This window comes from Anopheles coluzzii, chromosome 3 (assembly GCF_943734685.1).
Source record: "Anopheles coluzzii chromosome 3, AcolN3, whole genome shotgun sequence".
Classification (NCBI taxonomy): Eukaryota; Metazoa; Arthropoda; class Insecta; order Diptera; family Culicidae; genus Anopheles; species Anopheles coluzzii.
In genome coordinates this window covers 89,463,640-89,489,070 of record NC_064671.1, presented here as the reverse complement: position 1 = coordinate 89,489,070, position 25,431 = coordinate 89,463,640, and the positions used below count along the sequence as shown (strand labels likewise).

General features: G+C 45.9%; 4 protein-coding genes across 11 annotated transcripts in view; 1 reads left to right on the top strand and 3 right to left on the bottom strand.

The window, feature by feature from the left end:
• Nucleotides 1-25,431, top strand: part of LOC120959653 (atypical protein kinase C) — a 99,667-nt gene that overhangs the window by 56,319 nt on the left and 17,917 nt on the right. For 6 of the 7 annotated variants that reach the window (XM_040383234.2, XM_040383238.2, XM_040383233.2 and 3 more), the window contains exon 4: nt 13,208-13,258. In XM_040383234.2, the coding sequence (XP_040239168.1) occupies nt 13,208-13,258 (51 nt within the window). Of the gene's footprint in view, nt 1-5,499; nt 6,226-13,207; nt 13,259-25,431 lie in introns of those variants that run through there. The other variant, XM_040383237.2, reaches the window with a different exon arrangement.
• On the bottom strand, nt 1,776-3,372 carry LOC120959654 (lipase 3-like). Its single transcript, XM_040383240.2, has 2 exons — nt 2,985-3,372; nt 1,776-2,905 (listed from the first exon to the last, which is right to left on the bottom strand). The coding sequence occupies exons 1-2, from the start codon at nt 3,120-3,122 to the stop codon at nt 1,826-1,828; spliced, it is 1,218 nt and encodes a 405-aa protein (XP_040239174.2). The 5' UTR covers nt 3,123-3,372; the 3' UTR covers nt 1,776-1,825.
• LOC125907406 (uncharacterized) lies at nt 7,297-10,917 on the bottom strand. Of its 2 annotated transcripts, XM_049609341.1 has the most exons (3): nt 8,329-10,917; nt 8,056-8,257; nt 7,299-7,983 (listed from the first exon to the last, which is right to left on the bottom strand). In XM_049609341.1, exons 1-3 carry the CDS (start codon nt 9,249-9,251, stop codon nt 7,741-7,743), a joined length of 1,368 nt encoding a protein of 455 aa, XP_049465298.1. In that variant the 5' UTR covers nt 9,252-10,917; the 3' UTR covers nt 7,299-7,740. The 2 variants fall into 2 exon arrangements, with proteins under 2 accessions (XP_049465297.1, XP_049465298.1); XM_049609340.1 differs by having other exon boundaries at nt 7,297-8,257.
• Nucleotides 20,173-22,220, bottom strand: LOC125907408 (uncharacterized). Its single transcript, XM_049609353.1, has 2 exons — nt 20,931-22,220; nt 20,173-20,869 (listed from the first exon to the last, which is right to left on the bottom strand). Exon 1 carries the CDS (start codon nt 22,057-22,059, stop codon nt 21,262-21,264), a length of 798 nt encoding a protein of 265 aa, XP_049465310.1. The 5' UTR covers nt 22,060-22,220; the 3' UTR covers nt 20,173-20,869; nt 20,931-21,261.

Genomic DNA, 25,431 nt, shown 5'->3' with positions numbered 1-25,431 from the left:
TTGTCACAGAGTGAGCCAATAAGTCAAGCCCGGAACTTCCCCGACATTATCCACACGGTTTTTTGGGGGCTAGTAAAGTTTTTGGCGCCGGCAAAGGGGCAGAATATGGAAATTGGGACCGGTAGTGCTTATTCAAAACTTTCGCTTTTTCTTTCCTGAGTTTTCTTTATTTTGCTGGGCTCGTGGGAGTTTTGCTGAGGGAAGTGTGATGTCCTGTGCTGGTGGGGATAAAGTTGATTTTTCATATTAATTTCTGTCGGCATGACTGCTGAGCAGTGGGTAGCCTGCTGCTGGGTGGAAGCGGCTAGGATGCTTACGGGTAGTTGTATTTAGATAAGAGTCTTAACAGGATGTCAACAAGAAGAGTATGCTTGTTGACGAAAGACAAGGGTGAATGGGTGGGGCGTGTAGACGTGGGAAGGGCAATGAATGGAAGTATGGAAAGGAGAATGATAAATGAATTAAACAGGATTAGGGCTTGCTTGCCGGTGTTATCAAGATGAGTTTGTGTGCGCATCATCTGAGCGATAAGAAAGGTAGAAAAGTAAGGGGATATTCTGATAGGAATTACCGGTCTTTTGAGACGCAGCGGTAACATTATCTGTTTTACTCATTGCTTGGATTTACATGTTAAACAATGGTTCTATTAGTCGTCTCTTGGTAGTTGTTTTATTGGAACTTTGGAACGGTTTATTGCGTCAATTTAAGACGAGTTGACTGTAGTTCACTGTGATGGTACAAAAAGCTTCCACCAAGGTCCAGTGCCCATCAACCTTCACGCAAGAGATAAAATGCAAAAGCGGAGCATCCTCTAGCGCAGTGTTATTTATTGGTTTGCGAAGCCTTCCAACTAGGCCCGCCACAGGGTATCGATTGATTCGGGTCCATAAAGAGGCTTTCAAAAAGGCGCATAGCCAAAACAACCTAAAAACGCGCGTCAATTAACCCATCAAACGGATCAACAAACACGACAGCTGCTCTCGCCGCAGCCCGTCAAACTCCCGGGTGTGTGTGTGTTGCTGTGCATTGTACTTCACACGCCCGGGTAATGCAATGGCACACCTTGTGCCGGCGCTTGTCTCTGTCCTTCCATGTACGAATCAGTACACTTGACCATCGTGTCGACGGCGCACACACTCCATTGATTCACTTTTATCGGGCGAGTTACTCACGTTTTTACACACTCTCCCTTTGCGTTAGATTACGGCGGTGGCGATGTAGTAGAGAAAGAAGACAAAGCAGTTGGCAAAAGATGCACTTGGCCCTGGCCCGAGAGGAAAGTGGTTGTAGAGCGCAACTCGGCAATAAGAAGGCCACCCCGGCAACGGTGGGCAATAATTTCTTCGTTCGCAAACAAAAGTTCGCGTCCCGCTCATCTGCTGGCTGGTCGTGTGGTGTGTTTGGATTAGGCGTTTTCGCTTCATTTCGCTCAAACACCGGCGTAACCTTGAAACTGTAATGTCTGGGCTCGAACTGACGAAGGTTCATGGTTTTGAAGCGAGCTTGCTTGGAGCGTGTGAGAGAGGGAGAGAGAATGAAAACGACTCACGGAAGCGCGCTCCGGTATGCACACGTGTTGGGGAGCATAAATTGGTTGCTTTAAATGGGTGGGCTAGTTCCAGCGGCGAGCCCTATCGAAAAACCAGTTCCTGCTCCGTATAAATACCAACCAGAAATCAGTGGATAGGAAGATCAACAACGTGGAAGAGACACTATGGGAGTAAGGGTTTCGTCTCAAGAGCGTATCGAAAAAAAAAACAAAAACAAAAAATAGATTAAACCACGTCAGACTCACTCTCCATTATCGTTAAAAGGCAGCATAGATTTATTGTACTGACGCATGGCGTTTGATCGACTTCAAGATGTTCGCGTAGACCGTTGCCTGCGCTTTCGGGTTCCGGTAGAAGTCGCGATGGTTGTAACCTTTGTACAGTATCTTCTGCAGCTCCGACACCTTCGGCAGCCGTCGGCCCAGCAGCTCGACACCCCTCCAGTCGACCGTTTTGTCTTTGTTGCCGTAGTGCAGCGCCACCCGGGCCGTCACATCCCACAGACAGTAGTCGGGCGGTGTCTTTTGCTTGTAGCGATGCAGGTTCGCCGCGTACCCGTAATCGAACTGCTGGAACCGTGCACTGGCAATGATTTGGCGGTAGTGCTCGAGCTGCTTGAGCGAAACGTCTTCCAGATCGAAACAACCGGCACGACCGGCCGGAGACGACGAACCCGGCGAGCGTTCCGTGCGCGTACCATTGTCCGTTCCACGGTCACTCATCTGGCCGAACAGCAGGCAGCACTCGTTGCGGAACAGGGTACAGATCTGCGTGGGTAACGCATCTCGGGTGTAGTAAACGCTCCACGGGAACAGCGCCCGTATCGGCTGTACCATGCGCGCTATCCAGGCAAACTGACCGTACTGCATGAAGGCGGGCGGTGCCATCAGCTCCACGCTGGCCAGCTTCTCGTTGTACCCCGGCAGCTCGGAGAGTAGGGCAAGTACGGCCGACCCCGCCTCCGAATATCCGACAAAGTGTAGCGTCTTCCGGCCGGTCGCTGCCAGCACGTAGTCGATCACTGCCGCCAGATCCTCGGTACCGATCTCGTGGAAGCTAAAGTCCCAGTAATGGTCACTGTCCCGATCAAGCCGTTCGTGGCCGTCGGATTCCGGTGAGGCACGCGAGTTGCTGAACCACACATCGTACCCGGCTTCGTACAGCTGGTAGGCAAGGGAGCGCTTGGGTCCCAGGTACATCCACATATCGCTCGACTGGCGTATGCCGTGATGCATCAGCACTACCCCTAGCCGGGATTTCTTGGGCAGCATACGGTACACCGTGAGCAGGTAACCGTCATCGGTGCGCACCTGAAGACGGTCCGCATCGTAGCCATCTCTTCGCAGCAGCACAGCCTACCAAGCAAGTTACAAATACACGCGTCAGCAATAATTCCCACCGCGGTTTCGGGGTCCGTTGTCTGTGGATACTCACCGTTTGATTTCTGATCACGTCCTTGCTGTCACGTATCCAGTTGAAGCTGATTTCCTTTCGCACCTGATAGGCCTCCGTACGGGGAGCTCCCTCACCGCCCAGCAGGACAATCAGCAGTAACGCTGGCACAACGATCATGTTTCGGCACGTTTGCTACTCCCACCCCGAATCGAATAGGAACCGAAGACGTCCGCACCGGTACGCCGTACTAAAGCGACTGACAGGATCGATCGTGGCGCGGTGGAACAACGATCAACGATGGGTACTTCTTGTGCGTGAGATGCTTTTTCTTCCTCTTCAACGCCGATTCAGAATGACAACAGGTCTTGTGGCGGGGTGCGGTGAATGGCGATGGATCGTGTGCCAGCCTAGCGCAGCACAGGGAATTGCTTGTCACAGGGTGGTACAGGTGACATAGTGGAATAGAAAAAAATACATTACGTTGAGCAACAGGTTCGTGTTGTAGATAAAATGAATATTAATGATTTGTATGTTTCCTTTTTGAAATTAAACAATTTTTATTTATTGTTTAATTAACAAGCAATGAACACCTTGTTCCAAGTGATCGAGTGCAGACGGTTCACGATCAAAATACGAGCTGAAGATGACGCTCGCTTCAAATCAGTTGAATCGTTACGCTACACTTGTCAATCGCTGTACAACACACACCAGTGTGTGACGTCACTAAACTGGTTATTGCCCATTTACCGTCGACGGACGGGGAGCCCCGAACCTACTCCAAATGAATGTTTCCGATCGTTGAATGCGATGCAACGCAATGGAAGATGAATTGGTTTGCGTTCTGCACGCGGGACTTGTCCTCTTCTGGTTCTATCCCCGGGAACTAGCTCCGACACAAAGTGCAAGTAATTGCCCCTTCCCCCGTACTTGTTTTCGTGGTCCATACGACCTTGAAACAAAGTGGAGCGAAATCCCCAACCTGAACGATTCGCCGTGTCGCCCGGCGTGCTGCGCACCAAGGCCGATTACACCGCGATTGGTAGAAGCTCCCGCTAGAAGCGGGATGACTTTCCAGTTCGTAGATCGCCGGCTGGGATTCACCATGAAGCGTTTGTTCTTTAGTTGTTCTTTGGGTTCTATCATTCTTTCTGTGCTGTCATACACGCTGGCTGTTTGTTTCTTGTGGTACGATTGACGCCAATGTGGAATTAACGTCAGCTATTACGTATTGATTCGTTGCATGCTGTTTATTATCGTAATGAATTCATCTTCGAACAGTTATGAATCGCAGCCGTTAGTGACATGTGGCAAATCATTTTCCCATTCTACAGTTGTTGATTGTTGCGAAGGATCAAAGCTATGGATGTCTTAAATCTTCCTACTTTTGACATTCCTTGAAGCTTTTGGGCAATTGAAGTCTTTGTTTTTTTTTAAGTTTTGATGATGCTTCAGAGCTGGCCGTTATGACACAAATATTAAAAATGAAAACTATTTTACATACAATAGCTAATCGCGTATGCGTAAACTGTATCTGGAAGATTGATTTCTTCCGCTCTTTTCCTTTCGTAGGACTTTGAATGTTCTCCAAACTGCTCCCATTCCGCACTGTTCATAATCGTTTTGATAAGCAATACATCATTGCATTAAAGTACGCCTGCAGGGCACTCTACCTCCCTCTCTCTCTCTCCCTCTGTTCCACTCTATTTTACCGCGCCAAATAGGCATCGTTAAGCGGTGGCTAAATGATGATTTATTTTTAAGCAAAATCCGTTCAGATGTGGTAGTAAGAGTGAAGCTTACAATGGACGCCGGTCCTAAGTGTTGCCATAAATCTGAATTAAGGGTTGATTTAGCGAGAGTTGGGGAATGTAAAAAAAATCATCAGAAAATTGGAAAGAAGCAACAGTCCATGAGCCTTTCTGGATGGTAGAGATGATGAAAACAGGCGACGGGCATATTTGTTACCAGGAATCTAATCTAAAGGGTTTTAAGTGTTCTGCATGGATACTTACGGATATCGGATGGTTTTGGCGACCGGAATGCCGGTGTAATAAATTTGGTAGTTTGAAAGTAGATGAACTTGATCATTATCTATGCACCCGACTCATCGATATTCATCGTTCCAAGGAAAGCTTTCTTCGTTGCACAGTAACCTAAAAAAACCCTCCAGCTTTGAGATGGTTTAAATGCTAACCAATTACTGTATACGTTCTTCATTCTTAATAAACATGCCTGCCAAACGCTCTGCAACATTCTAATGCAACTTGCAAAATCAATTGTTTCGCTCAGAACCGCCCACCATCCGTTGCACGGTTAGAAGATAGTCGCTTTATCGCAGCTGAGCTATATTTCACGTTTATCAGCGGCGACGAATGTGTGCTGCAGAGATCCAACACACTTGCACAACACACTCCAAAGGGGTGTACCGGCGATGAACCGATACAACACTTCGACACCTGTGCCGCACCCCGTACCCCACGCGCGTTCACTTTCATCCAATCTTGTGTGAGGTGCTGTAGATTGGGTAACCCGAGCGCGCTCCTCTTATCGGCCCCGGGTTCGTTTGCTTAGATCGGTGCAAAGCAGTGTCAACACGTCGCTGCAAGCCTCTTTTCGGGATTTTGGCCAGTTTGGTGATAACCAACTCACACGCACACATACTGAGGCTGCCCTGTAAGGGTATGTGTTTGTTTGGAACTCGGTCAGGGAGTGTTAGACGATGTTAGTGTCTCGCGAGCTGTAGGATAGGTTGCTTAGAAGAAGCGCGTGTGCCGTTCGATGTACTAATCCGGGCTAGTTTTTGTTGTTGTTTGTGTGCAATAATCGAAATTCTAACGAGTGAATATATTTTTCAAAGGTGCAGGATCATCTTCAATACTTGAATAGCTGACTCGAAGGTCGCTGCAGTCGTTTTATTTAAGGTTAAGTTTAATGTAGCACAGGTGCGCTGTTGTGATATTTGTACTCGTGTTTTGCTACAACTGGTGTCCGTTTATTGGCCAGCAATGTAGTGCTAGAAATGTGTGTGAGCGCAACATGAGTCACACGTGAGAAATTGCAAGCTGCTAAGAGCGGGGGGAAAACAATAGCGATAAGTGTGTGCGAAGCCGATAAGTCTCGCGGCGTGTAACAGATTTTTGCTGTAAATTGCTGTTACGGTTGCTGCCTCGAAGCGGCGGAAGCAAAACGATGTGGAACCTCATGGATGCCAGCCTGTACTACGGTTCGTCGTACTTTGTAGCTGCCGTGACGCCGTCCCCCGTTGTTGCTGCTGGAGAATGTTAGTATATGACAGGTGGTTGCACTAAGCAGCAATTGTACGTGCTAAATCGATCAAGCTATCAGCAAATAAATTGAAAAACAATGTTATAGGCTTTATCGGTTTCAAGCTACTGCTAGCCCTTAATTTGCAATGGTTTGACTAAATCTAAATCAATCATTATTTGCTCTATTAATGTCAACTACTACACTGATTTAGAGCGTGTATGTGTGTGTGCGTGTATGTAGCAGCAACGTTAAATAAACTAAATTGCTGAAATGCCGTACACCGCATCACTAGGCGGATTAGTTTATAAAGCCATGGTAAGACACTGCTGCCAGTGATGACACCACATGCTCGTTTGGTGTGGTTTCCCGGTAAAATGAAATTACCACCCGAAACGATTAGCCTGAAGTGATCCGATTAGAAGCGCAAGCGTTTCCAGTCATGGTGTAAGATCTCAATTATAGCTCCCTTGGTTGTTACATCGATTTAACTTGCCCTCTGTATCTCTCTCCCTACTGCCGCCTTCTTGGCCGTCTCGTCTCGCAACTGGGCGGGGTGCAAAAACTGGGCACACGATCGTTCGATGTTCGAACCAAATTTTGGCTCTAATTATCCAACGGCCTCATGCGAGCAAGGTGGCAGCACACAGTCAACCGCGTCTCGCGCTCTATTGACTTCAAATTGATGGTAATCAATCATCTTTCCGTACTGCATGGGAGTGTTGTGTCCGTGCTGCGTATGTGTGCAAGTAGTTCCGGGGCTACCGACACTATTCGAGGGCACCCAAGGGTGCGTAGTGTTGGAATGGGTCTGTGTGTGTGTCTCGACTGAGAGCTAATAGGGCTAACAGTTGGTCGGATTTGTTTACCGATCAAATTATCTGTTCTTATGAGCGATGACGTGTTAGAGGCAGGCGTTTAAAATATGGCAGAGCTTAATGTTTGTTTATTTTTGGGGACCAACTTTTTTTTTGGATAGATTTTGAAGCTAGGCTTGATCGTTTTGGTTCGAATGTATTCTATAAAAATGTAATAAAATGGCTTCGTTCGTGCAAGAGTGCAAAACTAAAGTTTTTTTTTATTATTTTTCTTTCTTTTTAGGTATGTGGAGGTGTATAGCGTTATATATTCTGCGGTGTGCTTTAAAAATGAGTGACACATGGAGTGTCACACCGATCGATAAGTACACTACCACATTCATCTACTGGGTTTGTTTATAAAGCATGGTGTTCGAAGGCCGGCTCGAGCTGGCTAGCATTAAAGTAAGCGTGTATCAGTATCAGCTGTGTTTGTACAAACCAGCAACTAATGCAATGTGGGCAGTGTGATGTAGTAGTACAGTGAGATTGGTCACCAATTACCTATAGGTTCGGTTCTGAAAGTCTCTGAAGAACGTACCAATCTCGAACGCGTGTGCTTTGTTGTGCACCGACGCTAGCAACGATTACTAATAGATGTGTTTTCATTTATAGTGCAGCATAGTGATTTGTTCTAGTTGTTGTGGCCTGATGCGTTCCCATGTTTGTAGCTTTTACTTGGCGAACTGAAGTAAAATCGTTAACAACGAGTAGCTTTTCTGCATAAGCTGGGCGAAGCGTTCCATAGAGATGCTGCCGAGGCCTCCGTACGAACACTGGAATCCTTTCTGGGAGCGGCCAATAACGATCATTAACGTATGCCGCACGGTTACGTACTGGCAGCGAAAGCGTTGATCGTACCGAAGCATGTCGGGCCAGTCAAACCCGCTATACAGGGCTTGTCCAATGGCTTCGTTCTGGAGTTGGTGGAGCAATAAGAAATAACTATGGTTCGTTAAAAAAGCAATCATATCATTGCAGTTTCTTACCAGATCATTTAACTTCTCGATTCCGCGACAAAGGATGAACGATTGAAACACTAACACGGTAACGAACAGTAGGTAGATCATACCGTTCGCCGACAGACCCTCTATGGAAAGGATGAATCCACAGTCGGCAATCAGCGCTAAGGTACCATAGTACTGTACGAAGGAAAATGGGCCCACAATAGAGCTGAACTCTTTGAGGTTGCTTGAGGATGAAGAACAAATTAACGTAACAATGAGTTGAAAACAGCTGAAGCACATTTAAAGGACACTTACTCAAGGAGATCAACGTGCCGTGAGATGTGGCTGTACAGCTCCGGCTGTAGAATGCTCCAGAAAACTTGCTGTTCTATAGTTGAGGAATGTCCGGATGCCGCTAGCGTTTCCTTTCGTTGCTTCAACCGACGCATAACCGTGAACTGTACACTTGTAATGCCGTCCAGCAGAATGCTCATTTCCAGATGCAGTGTGTTCATGATGATGTAGAATATGGCAAAGGAAAGCACATAGATTAGGCCCCACACGTTCGACAGCAGGCCGTAAAGTATTTGAACCGCTATGCTGTCCACCACGTGTCCGTTCACTTGCAGCATAAAGGCATCCCGGCTGAAGAGCTGCGTCGTCATGAACCAGATCGCTTCCATCAGCATCGTGGCGACGAGAATGAGCTGGATGCGGTTGTTCTCGCCGAACAGGGTGGCACGTTGCTGACGCACCAGCGAATCTTGCTGCCGGTACGATCGCTCGTTCAGGAAGGACATAATGCTAGCCAGCGTGCCATACCGCAGCTCTATGAGACAAATGCGTAGCGTTCCCTCGGTAAAGCCCCACACTGATGCGATAACGCTGGCGGCTGAGGTGTTGTCTTCGGGGAACAGCATGAGCCGATAGGCTTTGTAGAAGTAGGAGATGTTCACCAAGATTGGCAGCGACCGGTAGACGATCCAGATCGCTCGATCGAACCAGCAAGACGCATCGTAGTGAATGGCCGATATCGTTGCCAGTGTTTTGTACAGATCGAAGTAGTCTGAACTGTCGGTGAATGTGGTGAATCGTCCAAGTAGAAACCGAAACCACAACTGCACCTGGTGATGCCACATACTGTGCAGTAGTAAATGCGTGTTGATACGACTAGAATCGATGACAAACTGGAGACAAGAACCAGTATTTGCAGGTGACAAAATGTTTGGTCTATACATACGATAATTAACAGCAGATAATTGGCATAGTTGTTACGAATAATACATCAAACGCAAGGAACATGGTGTCCAACAGGAAAAAACAAACAAACAGAGGCTTCAGTGAAACTAACATTGCCAACACACGATGTGTTGTCCTATAAGAAAGAAGAACACTGCACACTTGGTAACTCCTACGTGACTAACGATAATGTCAAAAACTATTGTTTTAATTAAGCTGAGCTAAAAACATTATCAGTGAGTAAATTTGTTGCATGAATTCTCCGAATCTTTGCATCGAGAGGGAACCGGACACGCCGTAACCGAATCGGAGCGGTCGCAAAGTTTGCTGCAAAACGATCAATATACTGCGGCGCAAGGGTCGCAGTGTTTCGGTTGACAAGCCCTGGTCCGCATACTGTAGCGTCGCTGGCCAGTACTCGCTGTACATAATGTAACCCACCTCCGTGTGCTGTTTGGCAAAGGAAGGAGAGATGATTTAAGTTGATTGCTTATTAATCGCAGCGAAGACTTGTCAGACATGAACATACACCTTACCAGATCATTAACACTATCGATGCTTTTGCAAAACAGTAGCGTATTGAATATCATATAAACTGCAAATCCTGCATAGCAGACTGTGGTTGTAGAAACGTCATGCTTCATTACGTAAAAGCATGTGCATGTTATTGTAATGAGAGCTCCATAGTACAGCAACACGCTGATAGGGCTAAACACTTTCGAAAACGTGGCAATGGACCTGGAATGACAAATGACAAAGAAGCAGATTTTAAAACACATCTATTAGCGATACCACTTGCTACTACATACTGCAATAGTTCCGTGTGGCGCCGAATGTTAGCGTAAAACTGCTTGCAAAACGAATGGTATGCGCAGCGGATGTTGACAGCATGTTGGTGCTGCTGTTGCTGCTGCTCTTCATTGGCCGCTTGCTTAAGGGTTGTGGTTAAAATGTGCATCTCCGTTCGAAATAACTGCAGTGTCATGAGCGTTATACAGGAGGGCACAAAGTAGCCCAAGCTCAAGTAGCCAGTGAAAATTTCGACGATGATTTGAAAATAAAACGGTCCCACGACTTCACCCCGGGTTTGAAAATGAAACTGCCTGTTATGGGCGTTGGTAAGCGTGAAGATCGACACGTTTATGACGTTAAACAGATAGAACATGAGTATCATCCAGTTCCATCGACGGTAATTACCAGCACGGATTCGGTGAGCCCAATCGCTTTGCTCCTGGTAGGTGGGATTCTTAAAAAAAAGCCTTAGCTCACACATTTCGTGCTCGTAATGGTTCAGCACCCAGATTAGAATCGCCCAAAGCATGTAAATCACGAATGATCCATACGTAAGGATGGAATTGTTAGTATCTAACGGATGGTTTAGCTGCCAGTAAGATTTTAGCGCGAATGAAGCGTACGGCAGCAAAAACAGGAACCGACAGAGCTGTACGAACAGGCCACGAACCGTACCGAACTCCTGCAGGCAACGCACTGGATTGCCAAACAGTTGCAGCGATCGGCAGAGCGGTTGCACGAGAAAGAAATAGTCAGCATCTGCAGAAAACTTAAAGGTCGCTGCATACCACACGCGGCACTTTGCCATCCATCGGGATGGATGGAACATTTTCTTGCGAACCGATTGCGAACTAGCTGGTCGTGTACCGATCACCTGTAGGGTCGTTTAGAAACTAGCTGATCTCGTTCATGTGGACACCGTATGATTGCGTCCATCGAAAGGAATGCTACGGTAGTTCTCTGTTTGCGTTGGTGCAACAATTTTCGCATCACTTGTCAGGATGCAGTCTGTAATTAGTGATCGAAAGGGAAACTCTGCGTGTCAAAACAAGATGTCTTCATAGCTAGCAGGAGGCGCACCGTATTGAAAGGACTTTTGTTCAAAAGAATGTGGTTTGTGCAAGTAAGAAACGGCTTTATTTCGTTGCGTTTGATATGCAACACGTGGAAGGATTTCCACGCGCTACCGTACTGCGAACCGTTTGATTGAGATGTCAAATATTGCGTCCATCAATCGACGACAGGTAACGGCGCGCAACCGATTCAGGAGGTAGTATCACGCGCTTGTGTATGTAGCATTGAAGGTAACAAAGTATAACATTGTTTTAAAAATGTTCTAGACAAATGAATATTCGGATTCTATATGAAAATTCGATGCAGTGATGCAGTCAACATAAAATAAACACATTTGATCAGTGCGTTGTCCATACGACGAACACACTCTATTGCCCAAAGATGAGCAAATAAAAAGTAGAAGCATATTATGGGTCAATGATTAATCTCGTGGCTGTTATTCTTCCTTTTTTCAAAGCTATTAAACCCACCAGAGAATGCGATGCTAGTCATGTAGATGTGATTTATGGGAGATATGAAACAATGATGGAGACTTTCCTTCCGTGATGGCATTTTAAACTCCCTGAGGATATGTCGGTTTCAAACTGAAGGCTGCGAGAAAAAAGCGACGCTACCAATGGTTTGATTGTTTCGTAAAATGAGATCATCGTTTGGGGCCCTTGCAGAGTCATGTTCGGAACCGTGCTATCATCGATTACGCTGAACGTTGGTTCGCGTTTTTTGCAGTCGGGTTTTTTACTTCTTCAAAAGCGCTTGCCATGGACACTATTTTCAGCACTGAGTGTATCGATGGCTTCATGACCTGGAAAAATGAAATAGAACAAGGAAGGGCAAAATGTTTAGTTATGTTTAGTGAAGTGTATGGCATTGAATGTGAGATGATTTTTTCGTTGTAAAGAGTTTGGTGATCATATTTTAAAGGCATCTAACTCTTATGGTTTTGGATCAACATTGTCATGCTTGGAATATTGGAAATCTAATCAGATACCCTTGTCGTGCGATTGAAATTCGCTACGTTCTATGACCATCGGCAGTGCCGGAACTCTCTCAGAGGCGTACTTCTTCCCTTACACTAAAGCAAGGCGAAATGTGGATCGAACAGCTTTCAGAAGAAACGCAATGGAGCGATAAAAAAAAGCGTTCGATTCGTTTACCTCGCAGGCATTGCCGTCGGTGGGTACCGGTGCAACGAATTGCTGGCAATTTGTTATCGAAGCTTTTAAGCTTAATTTATGCCCTCTTTATTGCTAGGGATTGAAAAATCGTTACACTTTGTGAAGAAGGAAAGGGTTCCAAGAGTGTTTGCGTGTGTGCGAACCTTCTTTTTGTCGTTCCAGAGATTTTGTGAAGTTTTCAAGAATTATCGAACGATATGTTTTTACAATTCTGATTGAGCAGTTTAATATCTGTCAAGACAATCACTGTTTTCTAACGATTCACTGCTTTGAACGTACTTTATATTTTAATATTTAGTTCCATTTGCGGTAAAAGTCTGCCAAAACAACTTCATTACGTGTTCCATCTCATAACATCAGAAAGCGTCCACCGAGATGTTACCTCGATAAGAAGTTCCCCAGTGATACGGTTCCGGAAAATCTTGGGTGAAAAATAAGTCAAACAATCATGAAGAATGAAACGTCGTGGCACAAAAGTTTGCACTCAAACGAACCACCAACTGGAACGCCAACCATCCCAACCACCCGTCAAACCAACATCTGCGAGAAAATGGGCACTGAATCCGTTACGAAAAGTATTACTTACTGCAAGTACGTACTTACGGTGCTGCGCTTCAAAGTCCCTCGGTGAAGCTGGATGGACTGGGATATGCTGACGGGTGGACTGTAGATAGTGAAGAAAATAATAATTTGTGTTGAGCTATTTGAAGTGCTCAACAAAAACTTCCTGCAGTTGATCGTACGGTCGAAAGAGACACTCATGTGTGCCAGACGTTAGTAACCTTTAAAGGATGTATTTTTGTTGGTTTTGCTGTCAAGGATATTAACTTAAACTTATGTTGCAAAAAGTGCACCAACTTTACTGGTAACTAAATGCATACTAACGTTTACTTCGTTTTGTTGTTTCATTTCAGTATTTCCAAATGTGCCGTCTGCTCCGGGATTGTCCTGCGTCGGTGAAGACCGTAAGTAGTGATTTGTTTTTTTTTTTCGTACTGCACCGATTTGTTTAACAATAATCGTTTGTTGACATTGCTTTATGGGATTAACGCTCTGTACCTCAAGTTGGTCCGCCGATTTGCAGATAGTTTCATATACTTGCCCAATACCTTTCCCTTATCATCCAACGACTTCTTGGTGCGCACCAGGGCATGGAGTATTGGTGTGGGAACTGGGAGTGTGCGGAAATTGAAATGGTTTCTTGGCTATCAGACGAAATAAGAAGAAAAAAACGCACAAGAATCGACCCAGTGCAAGCATCTGTGTCATCTCGACCTAAAAATAATGGTCAACCTGCAATCCCGCCACACGCCACACAGACATCGAGAACCTGGGGTGGAACGTTCCTGGCAGTAATGCGCTCCAAATATTGCACTCCCAGATATCAACTGGCTGGCACTCGAAATATGAGCACCCACCTAGCTCCTTGTCTCCTGGCGGCCCGCCTGTACCGTCGTCTGCTTACTGACATCGACGCTTCTGGAGGCATCGCCGGTCATAATCATAAAATAGTCAACTGCAACTGTTACTATAGTCCGCGGGGACGATTCCCCTTTTCTCTCCCATTTGCTTTTGGTGGCGGATGTCGGCACGGAGGAGGGACAGGGGGTAGAATAACGACCGACAAGAGCTCATAACTAGCTTCATGATCTTCATTTAGAGTGGAGAAAATAAGCTTTTTACTTAAGGTTCTATCACGACCTAGCTGGGTATATCCGTAGCCCAAGAGGACGTGGCCTTACCCGACTGCATAATCGTGGATTCCTAGTATTCCAGCATCCTCGACCGTGTCTCTGTCTGCATGTATGTGGTGTGTGTGTGCTTTTATGCTTTCCGATAGGATATCGTGTGCCGCTGTGCCGAAACTACGCCAAATTCTGCGACAATTTCCCCGCGTGGCGTGTAGTTGTCGGACCGAGGGAGGTCCGTGTTCTGCACGGTTGGTGGCAGGGCTATAAATTTTAGTTCCGGAATAAATCATCCCAGCTACGTTACGTACGTACGTACGAACGCTGCACGCTTGGAGCGCTTTACGGTGCAGCAGCTGCTGCTGCTGGTGGTAGCGCACATCATGCACAACAACTGTTCGGCTGGTTGAGGAACTAAGGGCTTGCAGCCAAGAAAACCAACTTGTGTGTGTGTGTGTGTGTGTGGCTTGACGCAATCGCGCGTTTATTTTCACCTTTGCCACAAACACCACCAACAAGGAGTGCAGTGGTGGTAGAGGATTTCTGCGCGCTAGCTTCACGCTAGGTGACGTGATGCATCGGTTATTTTCTGCTTTCGATTAACGCCCAACAGCTTGCAACGAGTGGCGGTGGCAACGCTTTGTTCTGGTTTTCGTTCTTATTTTTTTGGAGATATAAATCTTTTCCACTCCTTTGGTGTGAGGCCGTTGTTTGTACGGAACAAAACGATGCACTATCGTGATTGAAATTACGACGAAATGTGTGGAAAGGCGCGCTCTGCAAGTTGTGCAGCTGTAGCTTTAGAAACGTTTTCAAATAATGTTCTTGATCAAGCAGAACGATTTGTTTAATATGCGCTAGATGATTGAACTCGTTATAACATAGTATGATTATTCTAGCCAAGAGAATATTTGTTTTTTTTTCTCCAAAACGTGCTAGATGTAGGTACATCTAAAGCTGATAGCAATACTTAGGAACTATCTATAGACTATCGTTTGGAGATATCATCGGAGACAAAGCCTTTTCGAGAGCCCAGTGCTTTGTTCCTAGCACACACTGAATTAATCCAGTACTAGAATTGCATTCGTTTGAATTCCTTGTCCTATGCAATTATAGACACATCGCCATGGGACAGCCGAAGAGCTCCTGATAGAAGATATCGGATCATTTTTTATTCAGAGTTCAAGATTATTAGTTCAATACAAAGCGGTAAATGCATGCAATGGATTCAATTGAAAAGGGGAACTAATGTGTTTTGAGGATTGAATGCAAAGCCTCAGAGATTTTGCAGTGCGTTTCGTAGCTCCTGATAATTCGATTCGAAGAACCAACATGCTATTCGTGTCCAAGGCCTACATTTTCCATAGATTTCCTTTTTTTCGACTTTAATAATCCAGTTCCTAGAATCATTTCAACTTTGTTCCTAAATGAAATACGTTTGAACGTCGCTTTAAAGATAATTATTTACTAAATGGAGAAGTTAGTTATAAACTGTTTGGAGAGTGCTTTTTCTTTTGTACGTCAATCGTCATGTACGAAAGCTTTGTACTCTTTCTACAATACTTAGAAATACTTTCAAGTGATCTAAAACTGTTTCGGAAGTGGATTATGGATTTAGTCCATTGATATGTTTTGCGTTGAAATAATTGTCTTACTTCGGAAAACGGCCATTGATTGATCATGCAAACACCTGGCCCAATTACGCACACGGGTGGAAGGCATGGCAGGAGGACGCGTCTTAATTGTGCGGGCGCCGAAGGTAAACGTCAACTTACGCACACCCCAGTGTACCGCATTAAACGCGTGGCCTAGAAGCTAGATGCGAGAAAGGTGATAATCTCACGCGAATCGATAGCGCGAACCTGCTGGAAGGAAACGGTCCCGGCACGGGTGGCATGATTGTGCACGCTTCAATTACCCTCGTTCCGGTGGTGGTGGTGGTAGCATTCGTAGATTCCTTCACGCACGGTTCGCGCCCGGGAACATGAGGACTCGTAGCACGCAATGCAAATGAAACTGGAAACGCACCGGAATCGGTATATCATCGGCAATTCTGCGCTAGTCTGCGGTTGCGATCTGATTAGGGTTGCGATTTATCAGCCGCGGTTGCGTGCGGTTGTGTGTGTGCTATCGAAACTGAAACATCAAGGGACGTTATCAAATGTGGGGTTCTTAAAAAAAAACGCTTTCATTGCTATGTTTCCAACGTTTGCATGTACACGCTAAATGTTGAAATGAAGTACTCCATTATCTGTAATTTAAGGTCTTTAATGGTTGTATTAGGGTCCTTAAGAATTATTTTCCAGCCTTTGCCTCCGTATGCCCTGATGAATGTTTTAAATGGTTGAAAATTCAAATTCTGTCCAGTGAAACATCAAACGGCGGTATCCTTGCGGGCTATTGTGATCGTCCCTTTTAAGGGATGATAAAATGGGGCTTTGCTAGTTCTTCGGAAACGCGATTTTCGCATCGGCAACGGCCGGTACGGTCTTATGCTGAAATCGATTGTTTGACCACTGTTTGTTCAAAAAGGTTAGCTCTGGTCAGTGTGCAGCAGCAGCAGCACTGCACAACGCTGCGACCACCGAGCACCGTACGGAGCACGTTTGGTCCTTTGAAGTTCGCTCGCTCGGACATCCATTGAATCTCCGGGTTCGCTCATGCTAACGATGACTTCGGGGCATTGGCAATAGAACCTTCCCTGGCATTCCCTTCCAGGAACGCCCGTCCTTACGATTCGAGCAGTAGATTGTGAAGCGATTGAATCCAAACTCTCATGCTCATGCCGTGTGTGGTTGGTTCCATCGCACGGATTAATCGACACTACTATACCCCAATCGGGGGCAACTAGTACGCGGCTCCTGGAACGTGGCACAAATGTACGCACTACCGGCAATCCCTCCAAGTGCGTGTTCCACATCCCCCCCCCTCCCAGCGTCCCCGGTCAGCAGGGGATTTTCCGGCTGATTAAACCGATTCCCTTCCAACGCGCTAACGAGGCCGAGTGTCTGTGGCGACACAATGGAAAATCAGTGGCGCAATCACGGCCCCGAAGCCACAGCTTGTTGTGTTTTCGTCTCCCCGTTCGCTCCGTTCCGCCATGGTGGTAGAGCATCTCGAATGATAGTTTATTCATTTCTTGGGACGATAGGCGAAGGCGAGAGAGTGACTGGGGTTAGCATAGGAATGCAGATCTAGCCGTACTCTTTCCGCTAGCCAGTGCTGGCTGCGGGAGTCGAGGCCTTGGCAAAGTGGAGATGAGATTACCCGTTTTGTATGCGTTGATTTACATTGACGTTGATTGGTATCGTGCTCGGCGATGTGCTCTCGGTGCTCTATGTGCTTATTGCACGCCATGTCCTAGTAGCAACATATCCGCGGTATGGTCGCGTATGTGCCTGGCAACACATGCCTACCGTACGTTCCAATGCCTGTAAATGTATGTCCTGCGGTATGGAAAGCTTTAACTTTGTACACCATTGCCCGCAACGATTGAAGCGGATGGAAGCTATCGTAAGGAAGTCATTTAAAGTGCTTCCAGTTGTCCTTCTTGTTGGTGCTATTGTTCAGCGAAACAATGCACTTGGCGTGATGTTGTGTTATGCTTTCTTGTATAGGAGTCATCGGGCAGCGGTAGTGGGCGGATTGATTTGCCGCTCTGTGAGTTAGAAAATTACATCGGGGATTTCTGGACTGGTAATACACCCAGCTGATTGCAGCAGGCTTGCTGAATTAGTCAGGTTAAGGCTTTCTGAAGACTCTGCGCGGGCAAGCAAGGGAGCTTGCTACTAGACTGAATTTTGAATTCTGACAGCATCTGGCAGACGTTTGAAGCAAACCTATCTCGAGCAGAGGAATTGACCAATTAATTTTACAGCTTTATTGGATAAACATTCTTCTCTATATCTCTCTTACACCTCTTGCCGTGAGTGCGAGATGCTATGTTTCTGCAACGCACTACAATGTAGCCAGGTAGCCACACACACACCCGGCTGTGTCTCGGGCGTTGTTATGGGTTTGAAATTTGTAATTAAATCATCCCATACTCTGGTTGTTGGAGGCTGCCAACCGGAGAAGCACCTCCTACACACCATACATTATGCTGACCGATTTATCCGGCCGGCCTGCCTGTGGGGGGGATGCGCATCGTCGTGGTGCAGATAAGCCGACGGAGAATGGCGTGCGCGCGCCCGTTCGTGTAGGATGAATGATGCTGGCTTGTTGTCGCCTTTGGTGGTGCATTTCCGCCCAAGACGACGAGCAGGATTCACACGAGATGTATGCGCTTATTTGTATCCAAACAAGAAGGCATGTCCGCGTGTTGCGGAAGGAAGTAATATGCGCATTGTCTAAGGTAGATTGACGAAGGGTTAGCTGTGGTGGGGCTGCTTTTGGAACGATGCCTTGAGCCAGTGTGTTGTGGACTGCTCCGGGCACATCATTGCGGTGTAAAATTACAGGAAATTTAGCCACCATTTGCTGCCGGGTGGTTGGTACATCGCATTGCTAAACAGACTGCTCGTTCATGTGACCGTAATTGCAGTGCGGTGATTATATGCTCATGTTGTATTATATTTATGCACTCTGCTGGTAAGCGGAGAGTTGAGAGCTTTGGTTTTAGATTAAACTGAAACTTTAAAGCCTAAACGTTTTATGCTGGAGTGACTGTGTTGAAGCGAGAAATGGAAAAAGCCCTGCCACCTTACTCAACTGCTCGTTAGCATGGGCAAATCGGCGGCTGCGGCGGCGGTGCATTGTTCAGTGTAATACAAGCCAATCAGAAAGCTCGCGAAAAATAGCAGCACATAAATAAATTAATCATCACCCCTTGCTCTGGTGGATCGTGTTCATCATGCTGCAATGGCCCCCGCTGTAAGTGCCTGAATGGGTGGATTCTCGTTCCCAGCGCTCCCGTTATCAGCATCCGTGCACGAACGGGCAAATTAAACATGTCGCACATATTGATTTTAATTCGTTTACCATGTTTGAACTCTGTGCTGGTGGTGGTAGTGCTCTCGGTGGAGCTCGATGAAACATAAAATTGCACTAGGAAATAAATAAAGCGAGTGGAAGGAGGAAACGTACGCGGCAAGGCATTGACGACGAGAGGCCATTCGATGTATGGAATTTTATTTTTCAGTGTATGCCGCTGTCACTATTTGCAAGGACCTGAGCGTGTCCCAAAGGAAGTTTCTTTTTATTCTTTTCTCCCTCTCTTTCTCTCTCTCGTCATCGAATTCGGAACGGAAACAATTGCAAAATTGAACATCAAGCGCTATGTTTATTTTTGGTAGTGTGGCTTTTTTCACCCTCCGTGGTACAAAATGTGTTGTTAACTCTTTTACCGAGCCTACCTGAAAACATGATTTAATATGCAAGTTTTTCATATGCAAGGCCCATTCACACCCTGGGAGTGTAGTTTCGTCCGACACACACACACAGATACACACAGTTTTGTATGTTTTGGGCTCTTATAAAGTCAACTATTTTAAAAGCTGAAGCTTAGAGTTTCTGCGCGCGCACCCTTGGGAACGTGCCGAAAATGAGCCAAAGTGCTTCGGTTGTCGGTTTGTGTGCGAGATAAAAGTGTGGTGTATGCCCTGGTTATGCTCCTGGCAACTTTCCCCACCCACTCGAATGCAAATTGTGCATGCCTGTTGGCGGGTGCAAAAAACTTTTCGCAGCTTGAACTGAACGATGAAAGCTTATCTAGCTTGGGGAATGTGTTTTTTTTCGCTTGCTTTTGAACGCTTTTTAACTGTGCGAATTGTGTGAAAAATATCGGAACTGGTGTTCAGTAAAAACTGGAAAGGAGCGATGATGTGAGTGTGTTTTTAAATCCCTCTTCCATGGGTCGAAATGTATATGCTGGTAAAAATATCCGCTCGGGAGGCCACGCACACTCTCTTCCGAACGTTTTCTCGTCTGTCGAACGCCTGTGGAAACGGTTTGCCGCCTCCTCCATCTGGGGTTTCAGTTTGGCCTGGGGCCAGCGTCCCAGCACTGATTCGCTCGCCGCACCCTTCGCAAACGCGGCTAAATGCACCCAAACTGGGACAAAGTTTCGCAATAAAGTGGGTGTGGGGACACCTCGCACTGGCCAAATAAAAAATAAAAGCTCTGCAAAGTTGAAAAAACTTAGTAGGTGACAAAAAAGAGTGTTTTTTTTTTTGCCCAGCCAGTGTCAGTGCAGTGCTCCATGTTCCAATATGTTTATCATCCATTAGAGTAAAATGTGTGAATATGGGGATCCACTCTTTTTTTTTTTGCTACTTTGGTGCGTTCCGGTTCACTACCTTTTCTACTGGAGCCCCCGTAGGCATAGAGAGCATATAAATTGCAGTGGAAATTTGTTTATGACACTTTATTTTCCCGTAGAAGGAGGCGGATTGCACGATATGGGAGCCAGGCTGTGAAGAGGGAAGATACGTGCAAGATAAATCAAATAAAGTGGTTTTCTACAATTGATGTGCGACGGTTTGTGTACGAGGCGGCTTTTGGGCGATGTCGTATATTCGTAGGCAAAACTAATCGCTTTTAAAAGCAGCCGAGGGGCATTTTTTGTGTGTTGAATTCGTTGTGCGATGTGCGCCTTGTAACGCTGTGCGGGTGTAGTGCCTTTCACTTCCGAATGGTGGATGATTTCTACTTTGCGAACTGCAGCAAAAACGTTAGCATAGAGTAACTCTTCTCCAAGAGCTGGGCGAAACTGTTCATCGAGATTTCGCCGATACCGGCGAAGCTGAATTGTATCGTTTGGTCGGACTGGGCTGTAAGCAGGAGCAAGGTACGCCGTACGTGACGATACTGAGCCCGGTGTCCCGGGTTAGTGCAGCGCATTTGCAACATCCAGTCAAAATCGTACACCGTCGAAGCAATGCGTGGTTTCTGCAGGGTAAAGAGATTGGGCTTTAGATTGCTTCTCTTTGAACACAAACGGTCATCCTACCAGGTCTCTTAAATTTTCCACTCCGTGGCAAAGCAAGAAGGATTCGGTGAGAAACACCAGCATGGAGATGAAGTACACGATCGAGAAACTGGACAGTCCATGCGACACTAGAATTAAGCAGCAGTCCGCAATGATGAGATATGTGCTGTAGTACTGCACGAACGCGATAGGTCCGATGACGGATTTCAGGTGTTGGAGTTGGCTGTTGTGAAGTGGTTAGAAATTAGAGCTCTGATGAGTCTTCGGAGACTACTGTCAAGCGTTTTGTTTAACAGTGTCGATAGAGTATTTATGAGTCTCCAGGCATAGGTTGTGAAGTTGTCAACAATACTCACATAAATAATTCATCCAGTCGTTGCATATGAGGTCTCAACTGGTCGACAATATTATTCCAGAAGATATCTCCACTATCTCCAAAATCACTCTTCAAACGATCACTTCTTTCAACCTCCTCTAGCGAATGTATCAGTATGTCCACCTCCAGCTTAAAGATGCTGAGCAGCAGATAGCATATCATGAAACCCATGCAGTACATCCCGCCAAAGCCCATGGTCAGCACGCCGTACACAATCTGCACCGGCCAGCCACCAACGATCGCTCCCCGGAACTGCAGCATAAACTCATCCAGCTTCATCACGTTGGTGGCAGTGAAGCAGACTGTCTCCGCCAAGTTGATACCCATTACGGCCAGTATCAAACGATTCGTTCGACGGTAGAAGCGGGTCCGTCTGTCAACCGTCCACGGATCGGTCCGCTGGTAGGAGGTGTGATCATTCAGAAAGGTCTGCATGCGTAGCATTAGCGGGTAGTGCCACTCGAGGATGGCAACGCGCAGAATGACGACACTGAAGAACCACATCACGCCAAGGATGTTTGCTGTGCTGAAACTGTCCTGCGGGTGGTGCAGTACCCAGTGGGTTTTGTGGATGTAGCTTAGATAGATCAGACCGTACAGCGCACGGTACAGATACCAGAGGATACGATCGTACCAGCCATGCGGTGTGTAGTGAATGGCGTAGATCTTCTCAAAGTAGCGCTGCATGATGAAGAAATCCGAATGCTCGGTGTAGTGAGTGATACGGTGCAGGAACTGGGTCCGCTTGCTGGCGAATAGCTGCGTAAGGTACATCTTGCACTGCTCTTGGGAATCGCACTGGGGAACTAAGAGGGATTAATCCAATACATAGCGATTATATTGAGAATTCATTTGTTTGTCTCTGAGTGCCATGGTAACTGTCACTGCTGTCGTTTTATGGCACTTACTTAGCAAAGGTGTCAAGTGTCACCCTTTTTTTTAGTATTGCTTGAAATGATTTGCCATTAATATAATTATGGCTTTTTCCAATCAGTTTGCCATTTCACATAATGTCGCCTGTAATTAAAGCATGCTGGTCAGCTGCACTGCTGTTCCAATGTGCTTTGATCTTTAGATCGATTGATCTTGGTGTTAATTAATAGTGCTAACAGTAGTGCCTCTCTTCTCACCACGACCTGCTAATTGACCTTTGACATTGGTCCTGCAAAAAAGTGTGTTTGAAATTGCTATTAATTAGTGTAAAGCACTTTTTAGCAGTAGCGTTAATTGTAACAGGAGATTTAACAGGAAAATACGCTCAATAACATGAAAGTAACAACTGAGATGGTGCTGGACAATTACAAACACACACACACACTCACACCCACACAAATGGCATTAAATTGAATGTTCAATTAGGCAAAGTGGTTCGGTTTAAAGCTTGTGATAAATCGCCCGTTCGTGAGAAAGCAAATCGCTTGTGCAAACAAAAACCCGCTTCGGATGAAGAATCGTGTTCGCTTTTATCCGGTCCATTTATTAGCGTGCGCATTGAGAAGCAAATCGGGCGCTAATGTTGAGCTTTCGGCACAAAACCTGCGGAGAGGGGTTTGTAGTTTAGTTTGAATCGAAAGGAGGAGTTGGCGGCTGAGTGGCTCTTCTTCCACAATTACGACCGTTCATTTCACTTGTTGCTAGCCGTAGCGACGGGGGAAGAACGGAAAATCAATTCCACAAAGCTGGCACTTTTCCTCCTCCCCGAAGAGCAAATTAATCAGCCCAGCACACAAACTTTCGGAATATTTCACAACCTTCCTGATCCGCCGGTAGCATGGCTCTGTCCACCTACTAGCACCTTCGCTAAGCTAACCTTTCGGTGCGGCGAGTTCGTAAATCTCGGACCAAAGCAATGCTCTCTGGCACCGCCAAAGACAAACAACAAGCTTTGCTGAAATGTTCCATCCGAGGTTCCGTGGATAACTAAAAAGAACGCTCCTTCCCCCAATAAACGTTCCGATTCTGGCTGGAGCTGATGATGAATCGCGGTGACGGTCGGAGAGAGAGAGTACGCGATATTTGGGCACTGTTGCGCCTTGCGGGAGTGTGGCTGCATCTGTTCCGATTGATTGTTCTATGTAAATTTGAGCGTTTCGCGATTTGCACAAGGCACCATCTCGTTGCTGCTGCCCGGGGGGCCCAATCCGGGGAAAACGGCTGGGCGTAGATGGTTGTTGATGTTTGATTTGTTTCGGAATCGTTTCGAATCCAGCGAAAGGTGAGGTTCCGCTTCGAACAGTACGTCAATCCTTTCCGTCCTCCCAGCAAGGAGAGAAGCGCAATGGTAGGAGGAGTGTGTTTGGTGTACTCAGAGGCGATTGTTTAGGAATTTGATTTGACGCTGGATGCTGGTGTTTGGACTGTTCTGAACTGAAATAGATTTCCCCCTTTTTACTTCGGTACTATTCTGTGTGAGTTTTTGATCGTTTTTTTGTTTATGTCAGAAGTCTCTCGCAACATACGTGATGGCGAAAGCTTTTTGCTTTCGTCGCTACAGATGCTCCTTTCAGCTTCCAACAGGTGAAGCAACAGCAACATCACCTACGACGTGTGCTGAAGGTATTGATCGATGTTCTCCACTGTAGCTGGCGGTTCTGTTTATCTGTTTACTTAGGCAGGTCTAGTTTCGGGGAGGTGTGTTTTGCATCATCAAACACCAATGGTTGGAAAAAGGTTATCAAATTAAAGCTTCGTTGATTTGATAGACCATTTACTAGCTTTTAACGCTCAGATTAATGAAGTCTGTGAATAACAAAGAATGTTAAACTAGTTTTATCCTTATTCTGATAATGAATTTCCTAGGTGATTCGACGTACTGCACATAGTGATTTAACGATCTCGTTTATTTGAACAATTAAAGCTTCCAGGAAATGATGTGGTAAATTGATCTGTATGTTTTGCAAAGTTTGTGTTGCAAAAATATGCTTGAAATGCTCCACAAAGTTCATGCGTAATGTCTACATTCCAATATTCCTTTTCCTTTCCTGCGAAAACGTTGAGTTTTTTTTCTCTCTTTCTCCAATTCTGATGTTCATTAGTAGTTAGCAGAACTCATCAGAAATTGCTCATCGGCCTGTCTCTATTCATCTCCAGACATTCGGAGTACGAGTGAATAAATACTTTCGCATTTGTTTCGAGAGCTCTGGGCTGCCCGTTTAAGGTGCTGCTAACTTCAAAAAGACGCATCCAATTTCGAGAATGAAATCAGAAGAAAGTTAACTGTGTGGGCATAAGAAATGTTGAGAGTTAGGTGAAATATTTTTCTCCTTATCAAGACCGTCTAGGCGAAGAAACGGATCTAAGAACTAATTCTTGTTTCAACGATATTCTTTCAACAACCAAACTTGAGAGTTGGTGGTTGTTCGGGCGAGAGTTAACCTTTGTGGCAATTTGCCTATCAAAATTGTTCACAAATTGTTCAACCATGTGGCCGTATACTGCATGAACCTTTATTCATACGGATATAATTAAAAATTCAGTGCAAACAAAGTTTCTCATCATAAGAATCCGTTTGAACAATTTCATGCACTGACTGTGGTTTGTGAAGGTTGTATGTTACAAACATTTTCATAATTTCGTTCACAAAATTCTTTTCACAACGTGTGTGCATGCGTATTGCAATGCATGAAAGAATTGTTCTTTAGCCTTTTTTTCCCACCACTAAAGTGCCGCCGGGCTTGCAAGTTTATGCTCTTTTGATTTCCACAGTGGCTCAGGGCGAAGTAAAGTATGTGATGCTTCTTTTCGTTGAAGCTCACATAAACCGTGGGTGGGTAGTCAAAGTTGGGTTAGTTGCAGATATGATGGTAAAAGAATTCTTCTCTGTCTTTTCGCATCCTCGCCCTACCCACTAGAAGCACTACCGGCGCTCGTTACGGCACTGCGCTGCCAGTTAATTGTAATCCGACTGACAGATGGAACCTTCAATCAACGCCAACGCTCGCAGGACGATTGAGCGCACCGATGTGTTGACGATGGCAAAGTGAGCACATATAATTTATGCAGATAATACTTTGTTCGGAGGGTGTGGGGGACCGGAGCTTGTTGGTGTAGCGCCACGGCGGGTGGTGCGCGCAGAAACCACTGTCAAGAGCAAATGAGCAAAAAGTGTGTGTGTGTGTGTACCTTCTGTGTGTAGCGTTTTGATTG